This window comes from Rhinoraja longicauda, chromosome 17, assembly GCF_053455715.1.
Source record: "Rhinoraja longicauda isolate Sanriku21f chromosome 17, sRhiLon1.1, whole genome shotgun sequence".
NCBI classification, from domain to species: Eukaryota; Metazoa; Chordata; class Chondrichthyes; order Rajiformes; family Arhynchobatidae; genus Rhinoraja; species Rhinoraja longicauda.
The window spans coordinates 1,147,554-1,159,647 of record NC_135969.1 but is presented as its reverse complement, the minus strand read 5'-3'; the positions used below and the strand labels follow the sequence as shown (position 1 = coordinate 1,159,647).

General features: G+C 44.4%; 1 protein-coding gene across 2 annotated transcripts in view; it reads right to left on the bottom strand.

The window, feature by feature from the left end:
- phf2 (PHD finger protein 2) overlaps positions 1–12,094 on the bottom strand; it is a 156,261-nt gene that overhangs the window by 3,785 nt on the left and 140,382 nt on the right. The window contains exons 20-22 of one of the 2 annotated variants that reach the window (XM_078413919.1): positions 8,957–9,052; positions 7,175–7,284; positions 1,225–1,339 (exon numbers count right to left, since the gene is read on the bottom strand). In XM_078413919.1, the coding sequence (XP_078270045.1) occupies positions 1,225–1,339; positions 7,175–7,284; positions 8,957–9,052 (321 nt within the window). Of the gene's footprint in view, positions 1–1,224; positions 1,340–7,174; positions 7,285–8,956; positions 9,072–12,094 lie in introns of those variants that run through there. The other variant, XR_013548343.1, reaches the window with a different exon arrangement.

The following is a 12,094-nucleotide window of genomic DNA, read 5'->3' as shown; positions in this document are numbered from 1 at the left end:
TGATTTTGCCCATGCTCCATTGGTCACCTCCCCAATTGGCAAAGGCCTCTTTAAGTAACACTAATCACTGATTTCTGATTTAACCATTCTTGGCCATCCTGCTCAATCATCTCCCCTGCAACCACCATCATCCTCCAACAACCATGCTTCCAATCCCAGACATATCCCCCTGCCCTGGGACCTGATTTCCTTTAATGGACACCCCACTCAATTCCAGTGTATTCTGTAATACCACTCCATCTTATTGCCAACACTCCACACTATCTTCAACACCATCCATCGTGTTCTCTGCCCTGATTTTCTCTCGACTTCACATGATCCTCACCCTCACCACCACCATTTGCAGCTGGATTGAACCTCTAGTTCTGAGGCATTCTACACAGCTCTGCTACACTCGTGAGCAACACCAAGACTCAGCCTTGGGCTGTAAGAGGCTGCTCATTGGAGATGTTGGCACGTGTAGAGCTAACAAAGATAGTTGATTCTGTGTCATTGAATTTGTAAGGCTAAGACTCCAGATTTTGACTAGGTCTGGGTATTAAGAAACATCAGGACAGGCTGGAAGGGCTGCACAGACAACGACGGTTCAAGAGGTAGGCCCCCATGTCTTCTTTCTAATGTCTGTCTGCAGATGCAGTCCAAACCAGCATGGTTCTATTGATGGTCAGGGGTAGGAGAGTTCCCTCAAACATGAACCTGTGCCCCCAATTTCCATCTGCAACAAAGGTACAGTGAGCATTCAGTTCAATCCTGCAGTTAACCAGCATAATGCTCTCCCTGCAATAACACCACCTGTTATTCTCTGTTCATCTGAGCTTAAGCTGAACCTTAGAAGTCACAGCGATGTTTTATGTTTTGTTTTTCTGCACTATTATTGTTTATTTTTTATGTGTACGTATGTGCATAAAATTATATATATGTATGTGTGTTTGTGTATGTATGTGTGTATGTGAGTGTGTGCCAGTGTGTGTGCCAGTGTGTGTGCCAGTGTGTGTGTGTGTGTGTGCGTGCCCGTGTGCGTGTGCGTGTGCATGTGTGTGTGTGTGTGTGTGCATATACACACTGATCTTTTTCCCTCATTTATTATATTGTTTGCAGTGTGTTTACGTGTTCTGGTGCTGCTGTAAGTAAGAGTTTCATTGTTCTATCTGGGACATATGACAATAAAACACTCTGGACAATGTCAGCAGGGTCCTTCTATTAAACAGTGCTAAATGACATTACCTGCATGGCTATCAGTCTTCATTTCTGTAGAAGCACTTTCCTGAGGAATTTTGATTGCGTCATCAGATAACACTTTCCTTTTGGTGTACTTTCTCTTCTGAACTTTCTGTTGTTCCTACAAAGCAAAGATAATAACAGTCAGTAACATGAAATGTGTGTGTTGTGGACACCTGTATTTTTTATTAATGTTCCTGATAATTATGGCTGTATTAAATTATAATGGCTGTAACTTGCCAACTGACCGTGGCCCGATGCTACTAGTGAGGCATCAGGATCTGCTACATAAGGGCCTCCAAGTTGCAGCCCTTCTGCACACAGCGTGCGGGTGATAGTGGTGGAACCCAAGCCCATCACCCACTTTGAACTGATGGCCCCAGCTTGCGGCAACAAACACATCTTCTCTATATCTACAGGTGTCTGACATTCAGAAACACTTTTAAAAACGTAAATGATTGAGAGATTTAAAAATATATAAATATATTAAAAATAAATTTGGCTAAAATACAAATTGATAAAAAGACAAAGTGAAATAAAGAAAGAAAGAAAAGTGATCTTAACTTAGTGTTCAATGAAGGTCATAGAGCGTGGAAACAGGCCCTTCAGCCCAACTTGCCCACAACGGCCAACAATGTCCCAGCTTCACTAGTCCCACCTGCCTGCGCTTGGTCCATATCCCTCCAAACCTGTCCTATACCTCAGAAGGCAGTGGAGGCCAATTCTCTGAATGCATTCAAGAGAGAGCTAGATAGAGCTCTTAAGGATAGCGGAGTCAGGGGAGAAGGCAGGAACGGGGTACTGATTAAGAATGATCAGCCATGATCACATTGAATGGCGGTGCTGGCTCGAAGGGCCGAATGGCCTCCTCCTGCACCTATTGTCTATTGTCTATACCTGTCTAACTGTTTCTTAAACGATGGGATGGATAGTCCTAGCCTCAACTACCTCCTCTGGCAGCTTGTTCCACACCCACACAATACCCTTTGTGTGGAAAAAGTTACCCCTCGGATTCCTATTAAATCTTTTCCCCTTCACCTTAAACCTATGTCCTCTGATCCTTGATTCCCCTACTCTGTGCATCCACCCGATCTATTCCACTCATGATTTTATACGGTCTATAAGATCGCCCCTCATCCGCCTTTGCTCCAAGGAATAGAGTCCCAGTCTACTCAACCTCTCCCAATACCTCAGACACTCGAGTCCTGGCAACATCCTCAGAAATCCTCTTTGTACCCTTTCCAGCTTGACAACATAATCCCATTTAAGGCGAATAATCCCATTTAAATGCTTAGATTCAATGCATGTAAACATAAATGCATGCATGGTTTGCATAAAGCCAAGGTGGTGCTGGTAAAATGCATCCAGGATCTCAGTTCAGTTTAATTTGGACCTACCTCCAAACACAATGAGGTGGGAGGTTCGATGCCCAGTTTGAGCTCCAGCTTGTCACTAATTTGTGTGTTGCAGTTTGCAGATAGAAATCAAAGATACATCAGGTGCTGGAGGGTGGATGGGGTTGTGGTTCTGACAGAACTGCTAACAACTATTGATCAAAGTAAAACGGTGTGGTTCCAGTTGCTTGCAGTCAGGAATGATGGAGGACAAGTACACAAATAATGGGACGACAGGTCCGAGGGATTCCCCCTCTCAACACTGGCAGTGCCCAGTGTATGTGTGCACAGAACAGGGGAAATGTTTGTAACTATCATCAATCAGCAGCACCCAATTAATGATCCATCTTGGCCTCCACCACCATGGAAGACAGCGCCGAGCCAGTTCATTCCATGTAATAGCAAGGAATGACCACTAGTCACAGGAATGACTATAGGATTGTAGCTATTAGGGTGATCACGGTGGCGCAGCGGTAGAGTTGCTGCCTTACAGTGAATGCAGCGCCGGAGACCCGGGTTCCATCCTGACTACGGGTGCTATTTGTACGGAGTTTGTACGTTCTCCCCGTGACCTGCGTGAGTTTTCTCTGAGATCTTCAGTTTCCTCCCACACTCCAAAGACACACAGGTTTGTAGGTTAATTGGCTGGGTAAATGTGAAAATTGTCCCTAGTGGGTGTAGGATAGTGCTAATGTGCGGGGATCGCGGGTCGGCGCCGACCCGGTGGGCCAAAGGGCCTGTTTCCGCACTGTATCTCTAATACAGCCAAGCTTGCCAAGCTTTCTTGTCAAGCTATTTCAATATGGATGCAAGTACTAACTCTTATAAAAGGGAGTCTAACCATCTGTGTGTGAAATCTAACTGCCATTACGATAGTCAGATGCACCATAGGTCCAGGTGTAGGGGATTGTGGGGGAAGGTACCATTGATCTGAAACCTAACAGACCTGCCATAACCACACTACAGCTGCAACAGGAAGTCAGTGTGAGATCACTGAGGCACGTTACTCATCTCGCTAACTCCCCAAATGTTTAGCCATCTGCAAGTCTGAAATGGTGATAAGTAGTTGTATTTTGTCAGGATAAGAGCTGTAGTAACTACATTCAAGAAACAGCATCATCCAGGACAGAGAAGTTAATTGGAATCCCATCTACCACTCACATGCCGCAGTGCACAATATCTACACATTGAGAAGCTGGAGCTTACTTAGGTTTCTTTGACAGCCTCTCCCAAATCCATGACTTCTATCACCAGGAGCTCCCAAGGGCAGTGGGTGCATGTGAACACACATCTTCTGCAAGATGCCTTGCAAGCACACACCATTATTGGATCTTGGATGCACATTGCCACTCCATCAGAAGTTGATGGAGAAAGTTTCTGGAATCAGAGTCTGGCTGTCATTGGGTGGGGACAGCAGTTGCTCGGTGGGGAACGGGCAAAGGGAAGTCAGGTCAGTAGGTCAGGCTACTGGCGTAGAACTGAAACCTGCTCATGGGACATAGACACAAACTCGTCAGGCATTTTGAACACCTGGTAAGTGGCTCTTGTGTGACTGAAAATCCTGGAAATGAAATGCAGACATCCATAAAATAAGGAGTGAGGTCATGCAAAATGATTATAGGGAGTTAGACAAAAGGTGAGAGAGCAGGACCTTTGTAGTAGAGTGATCTCATCTCTGGATTACTCCCAGTGCCACGTGCTAATGAGGGGAGGGAGAGGAGGACAGGACAGGTGAATGTGTGGCTGAGGAGTTGGTGCAGGGGGCAGGGATTCAGATCTTTGGACCATTGGGATCTCTTCTGGGGCAGAGGTGACCTGTGCAAGCGGGATGAGTTGCATCTGAACTGGAAGGGTATCAATATCTTGGCAGCCAGATCTGTTATAGCTACACAGGTGGGTTTAACCTCTGCCAGGGGGTTGGGGTACAATGTAGGACTGGGGGAGGCGAGAGGCTGGAAGTCGGCACAGAAGGTGATGAAAGCACGTTGTGTGGAGTGGATAGGCAGGAGCATGGCAGGGAGTGGGGCTGGACTGTTGGATTGAGTTGCACTTATTTTAATGTGAGAGGCCTGGGGGGTAAAGCAGATGAACTCAGTGTGAACAGGTCGTGTGACTGGGATGGTGCAGCCATTACGGAAACCTGGCTACGAGAGGGACACGACTGGCAGATTAATATTCCAGGGGAATATTACAGGAGAGAAAGCCGTGGGGATAAAAGAGGAGGGAGTGTTGCTTTATTGATTAAGAATGTCATGGCAGTCGTCCAAGATGACATTACTGATGGTTTGCCCAGTAAGTCTATATGAGTGAAGTTTGAGAAATTAAAAGAGCTCGATGACTTTGTTGGGAGCGTACTATAGGCCCCCAAATACTCAACGTGAAGTAGAAGAGCAAATACGCCAGCAGATTTCAGGCAGCTGCAAAACTAACAAGGTTGTCATAGTAGGGAATTTTAACTTTCTCAAGATAGACTTGGACTGTCACAATGCCAAAGGCTTAGATGGAGTGGAGTTTGTCAAATACGTTCAAGAATGTTTCCTTGGGTAATATGTAGAGGGGCCTGCATGGGAGAGAGTAAAGCTTGATCTAGTCTTAGGTAGTGCAAGAGACTGATGTCTCAATGGGCAACCCTTTTGGGACCAGCAACCATTCGCTTTAAGATAGTTATGGATAAAGACATGGATTAAAGACGTTGCCAGTATTAGACCGGGTCCTGCTCCATCTGACTGGAGTAGATTGTCTGCGGACAATGTCGCTGGTCAAGAAAAATAAGGAGACATGGGACAGGAATAGGCAGCTGGGATCAAGAGTATTCCTGGAAGTGTTTCATGAACTGAGGAGCATACTTAAGGAAATCAGGAGAGCAAAAAGGAGGAAGGAGATAGGTCTGGTAAATAATATTGAGGTAAGTCCAGAGGACATCAGGGGAAAGAGGGTGACCAACTAGCGCCTCTAAAAAACCAAAGCGGTCATCTCTGTGTGGAGCTGCAGGAGATGGGCAAGTTCCTCAAAGAGTACTTCTCATCTGTTTTTATCATCAGAAACACATGAAGTCGAGGGAACTTGGGACAGTTAATGGAAGTGTCTTAAGGGCAGTCAGTATTCCTGTCAAGGAGGTGCTGAACATCCTCTGGCGTATAGATAAATCTCCCAGGTCTGATCAGATATATCCAAGGACACCGTGGGAAGCTAGAGAAGAAATGAGGTGCCAAAAGATTGGTAGGTGGCTAATGTTGTGGCTCTATTTAAAAAGCACAACAAGGAAAACCCTGGGAACTATAGACCAGTGAGCCTGACATCTGTGGTTGGAAAGAGACTACAGAGTATTCTGAGGGATGTTTTATATGCATTTGGAGAGGCAGAGGCTGTTTGGGGATAGTAAGCATGGTTTTGAATATGGGAGATCACGTTTAATAAATTCAATTTTTGGGTGAAGTAACCAAAAAGGTTGACATGGGCAAAGCCATAGACATTGTCTATATGGACCAGCAAGGCACTTGATGAGCTTTCGCATGGTAGGCTACTCTGGAACATTAGATTGAATTGGATCCAGGAAAGCTAGCCAACTGAATAGAGAATTGGTTTCATGGAAGGAAACAGAGGGTGATGGTGGAAGGTTGTTTTTTGGATTAGAGGTCTGTGACCTAAAGGCGTGCATCAGGGATAAGTACTGGGCCCATTGCTGTTTAAATCAACGATTTGCTTGAGAAGGTACAAGGCATGATTAGTAAGTTTGCAGATGACACGAATGTGTGTTGCATTGTAGAGAATGAAGATGGCTATCAACAATTATAGCAGGATCTGGATCAGTTGGACAAGTGGGCTGAGGAATGGTTCAAAGGATGTCATTAAGCTAGAAAGAGTGCAGAGATTTAAGAGGATGTTGCCAGGAATTGAGGGCCTGAGCTATCGGGAGAGGTTGCGCAGTATGGAACTTTATTCCTTGGAAGGCAGTAGGATGAGGGGTGATCTTAGAGAGGTGTAAAGGATCATGAGGGAAATAGACAGGATAGATGCACTGTTTTTTTTTAACCCAAAGTAGACGAATCAAGAATGAGAGAACATAGGTTTAGGGTGAGAGAAGAAAAAATGTAATAGGAACGAGAGGCAACTTTTTCCACACAGAAGGTGGTGGGTGTATGGAAGCAGCTTCCAGGGGAGGTAGTTGAGGCAGATACGATAACAACAGTTAAGACACTTGGACAGGCACATGGTAGGAAAGGTTTAGGATTATTTGCGTCAAATGTGGGCAGGTGGGACTAATGTAGATGGTGAATCTTGATTGGTGTGGGCAAGTTGGGCTGTCGGGCCTGCTTCCATGGTCTATGACCCTCTGCAGAATTCATTTAGGCAAGTTATAATTGACAAATTCCACAAGTATGCATATGACACAACTGAATATGTATAATACAAATGTGAGCAGGACTTTTTGTTTAAACATTTGAATAAGTTACAAGTTTTTGCAAGTTAACTTTAAGTGAACACCTGCAATAATATTACCCGTTGAATGTCATGTGAGGATTGTGTTCTCTACAGGGTGGTGACATTTTTCAGCAGCTCACCTGGTGTGATAGTTTAGCTGCAGCTGCAGCTAATCCAGTTTCTATTGAGGCCACTCTTGCACCTTCCCTTGTCGGTCTGTCATGCCGAGGAACAGATGGTGTAACTCTGGCTAAAGAGATGCAGAAATATTTGTTTGTAATTGTTTCATGCTTTATAATAAGGAAACACCTTTAAGATATTTACTGCATAATTTTGCATCCAGTTGATATTGACAATAACAATTCTCTGGGGGAATATATTTTAAATAGCAGTTTTATTTAGTCGTCGTCATACAGCGTGGAAATTGGGCCTTCGGTCAACTTGCCCACACCAACCAACATGTCCCATCTACACTCGTCCCACCGGCCTGCTTTTAGCCCATATCCCTAATCCTATCCATGTACCTATCTAAATGTTTCTTAAACATTGCATTAGTATCAGCCTCAACTTCCTCCACCTGCAGCTCTTTTCATACACCCACCACCCATTTGTGTGGAAAAAGTTACCCCTCAGGCCCCTATTAAATCTTTCCCCCCTCACCTTAACCATATGTCCTCTGGCTATTGATTTCTCTACTCTGGGCAAGAGATTTAATGCATCTACCCGATCTATTCCTCATGATTTTGTATACCTCTACTGTATAAGATCACCCTTCATCCTCCTGCGCTCCAAGGAATAGAATCCTAGCCTGCTCAACCTCTCCCTATAGCACAGTCCCTTGAGCCCTGGAAACATCCTCATAAATCTTCTCTGTATCCTTTCCAGCTTGACAACATCTCTCCTATAACATGGTGCCCAGAACTGAACGCAATACTCTAAATACGGCCTCACCAACGTCGTATATAACTGCAACATGAGCTCCCAACTACTCTGACTAATGAAGGCCAATGTGCCAAAAGCCTTTTTGACTACCCCATCTAACTGCGACTCCACCTTCAACAAACTATGTACCTGCACTCTTAGATCCCTCTGCTCTACAACACTCCCCAGAACCGTACCATTCATTGTGTCGGTCCTGCTCATGTTAGTCTTCCCAAAATGCAACACCTCACATATCTCTGTTTTAAATTGCATCAACTATTCCTCAGCCCACCTGGCCAACTGATCAAGATCCTGCTGTAATTTTTCACAACTATCTTCACGATCTGCAATACCACCCACTTTTGTGGCAACTCCAAACTTGCTAATCATGCCATGTACTTTCTCATCCAATCATTGATATTTGTTGGATAGAAATTTCATCAGATTAATTATAACGGTATATTGCTCTAAAAGGTTTTCTCACTCTTGTTACAATTAATTGTGTTGTTCTCAATTAATGATATGAAAAGAATCAAACCATGAAGTGTCATAGAGTCGTACAGCACCGAGACAGGCCCTTTGACCCAACTTGTCCATACTGACAGACGCCCCATCTACACTCGTCCCACCTACCCACACTTGACCCATATCCCTCTAAACCTCTCCGATCCACGTACCTATCCAAATGTCCTTGAAATGTTGACTCAACTACGTCCTACGTAAATTGCCCCAAAGTAGGCAAGTGAGGGTGATTGTTGTTGATGCAGACTCAGTGGGCCCAAGGACCTGTTTGCATGCTGTATCTCTTAACTAAACTAAACTAAACCAAACCATTGTATGTACCAATTAAATGCGTACAATGAAAATCGTGTACCAGTCCATACAGTTTATATCAGAAAATGTTTTTCGTTATTTTCACCATAACATTCATGGTGTGAAGTGATGCAAACTCACACCAAAATGACCCAAATATTAAACACTATTTTTTGATGTGAAGGTACCTGTTGGATTCCAAGGTGTGTCATCTGCACTTCTTCTCTTTTTGGATCTGGATTTGAAAACTGGATCGTCATCATCAGATTCAAGTGATGGGTAAACTGGACACATAAGAGGAATCTATAGATATTCATTGATTATATTATGCAAATAAATTATTTATTACTCACATTCTGAATGGACCCCGACATTCAGAAGCCAAAGATAGACATAAAATGTTGGAGTAACTCAGCGGGACAGGCAGCATCTCTGGAGAGAAGGAATGGGTGATGTTTTGGATTGAGACCCTTCTTTTCGACCCGAAACGTCACCCATTCCTTCTCTCCAGAGATGCTGCCTGTCCCGCTGAGTTACTCCAGCATTTTGTGCCTATCTTCGGTTTAAACCAGCATCTGCAGTTCATTCCTACAACATCCAGAAGCCAAAATCGGATTCCAGAAGAATATTTCCACATTTTCCAAATATCTTTTTATCTTGTTAATAAAATTTCACTGAAAGGTGACAAGTGTAGATACAAACCATCGTAAATTAATATGTTATATCTCCTCTCAAATTTGGCCCCTTCCACAAAAACCAACACGACTTGTCGACTCTTTGTCCTTTATCAGCGTGAAATCATTTTAGAATCATGGAATCACTTCTCCAAATCCAATCATTTTTCCAAATCCTTTCACTTGAGTCGCCCAAAAATGGACATAATGCACCAAACCAATGTTTTGGTTTAAGTGTTCCTTGCATTTGTACTCTTTCCCTCCGTGTATAAATCCCTGTATGTTGTTAATCACTTTCTCAATGTGCTCTGCCACTTGTAACAAATTACATAGCATCAGAGAGACATACAGCATTGAAGCAGACCCTTTGACACAACTTGCCCATGCTGACCCACAAGCCCCATCTACATTAGTGCCACCTGCCCGCGTTTAGCCCATATCCTTCTAAACCTATCGTGTCCAAATGTATTTTAAATGTTGTTACAGTACTTTCCGCAACTACCTCCTGTAGCAGCCTGCTCTATATATCCACACCTGTGTGAAAAAGTTACCCCTTAAGTTCCAATTAAATCTTTCCCCTCTCACCTTAAACCAATGTTCTCTGGTTCTTGATTCCCCTACTTTGGGAAAAAGATTGTGTGCATTTACCCGATCTATTCTCCTCGTGATTTTATACACCTCAATAAGATCATCCCTCATCCCCCTGCCTAACCTCTTCCTCTAGCTCAGACTCCTGGCAACATCCTCATAAATCTTCTCCGTACTTCCAGCTCAACAAATCCTTCCAAGAGCAGGGTGACCAAAACTCAACACAATACTCCGACCTCACTTAAAACTGTAATAAAACATCCCAACTTCTATACCTTGACTGATAAAGGCCAATGCGCAGAAGGCCATCGTGACCGCCCTATCAACCTGTGACATCAGTTTCAAGGAACTATGTACATGCACTCTTAGATTGCTCTTTGAACATTTCTCAGAGCCCTGTCATTCACTGTGAATGCCGTGATTTGATTTTCCAAAGTGTAACACTTCTCATTTACCTATACACTGGGATCAGCCAATCATCCCTGTCCCGCCTGCAGTTGGTCCAAAGCGCCACAGCGAGACTCCTGACGGGTACCCGTAAAAGGGACCACATCACCCCGATTCTGGCCTCTCTCCACTGGCTCCCAGTACAGTACAGATTCAACTTTAAGCTCCTCCTATTCACATACAAAGCCCTAAACAGGCTTGCCCGCCCCCCCCCCCCATATCAAGAATCTTCTAACCCAGCACTCTATGTCCAGGTCCCTCAGGTCGGCCGATTTGGGGCTACTCACTATCCCGCGGTCTAGGCTTAAGCTCAGGGGTGACCGTGCTTTTGCGGTTGCAGCACCTAGACTGTGGAACAGCATCTCTCTCCCCATCAGAACTGCCCCTCCATCGACTCCTTTAAGTTCAGGCTCAAAACCTATTTCTACTCCCTAGCGTTTGAGGCGCTCTGAGGGGGCGCTGTGAACTGTTTATGTATGTGCTGTTATGTTTGTGTGCCATTGTATGTTTGTTTCTTAGTGCCTGAACTGATGTATAGCACTTTGGTCAACGTGGGTTGTTTTTAAATGTGCTATACAAATAAAATTGACTTGACTTGGTGTATTAAACTCCATTAACCATTCCTCAACCTACTTGCCCTACTGATCACGATCCTGCTGTAATTTTTGATAAATACTTTTCCTGTCTATGACGCCACCCACTTTACTGTTGCCTGCAAACTTACTCATCATACCGTGTGCAATCTCATCCCAATCAATGAGAGATCCCAATCCCGGAGGCACATCTCTGGCACGTAGCTGGCCTCCAGTGGGAAAAACAACCTTCCACCATCACTCTCTGCTACTTTCCAGCAAGCCAATTGTCTATCCAGTCTGCTGGCACTCCCTCAAACCCATGAGATCTAACCTTCCAGAGCAGCCTATCATGTGGAATCATCAAATGCCTTGGTGATTGCTTCTTCAAAATCTCAATCAGATTTGTGAGCCATGATCTCTCATGTACGAAATTGTGCTGACTCTCCCGAATCAGCCGTTGTCTATCCAAATGTTACAGTGGACGATAGTTTCCAGGCTTTTTCTTGCAGCACTTCTTAAATAGAGATTCAATGTTGACAACCCTCCAGTCATCCGACACCTGACAGATTCATATATCTCTGCCTGGGCGCCTGTAATTAATTCTATAGCTTCCAACAGTGCCCTCAGATATGTCTGATTATGCCCGGTGGATCTGCCTACCTCCATACATCTTATTACATTCAGCAGCTCCTCGACCGTAAGACTGACTGTCCGCAAGACATTTCCATTAACTACCACAAGATCCTCAGTCTTCATTTCTTTCTCCTTGGTAAAAATGGAGGATTAATACTCATTCAGGGCCTTGCCCACTCCTGTGGCTCCACACAGAGATCAATGCATTGGTTCCTGAGCAGCCCTATTCTCTCTCTAGTCACTGCCTTTCCCCCAATGTACATAAAATGTATTTGGATCTCCATTAATATTATCATCCAGAACTAACAGCTGCTCCCTTTTGCCCTGATTTCCATCTTGCGTATACTCCTCAGTTCCTGCAACACCTCCAGAGATACACTTGATCCCAGCTGCTGATCACCTGTCCCCT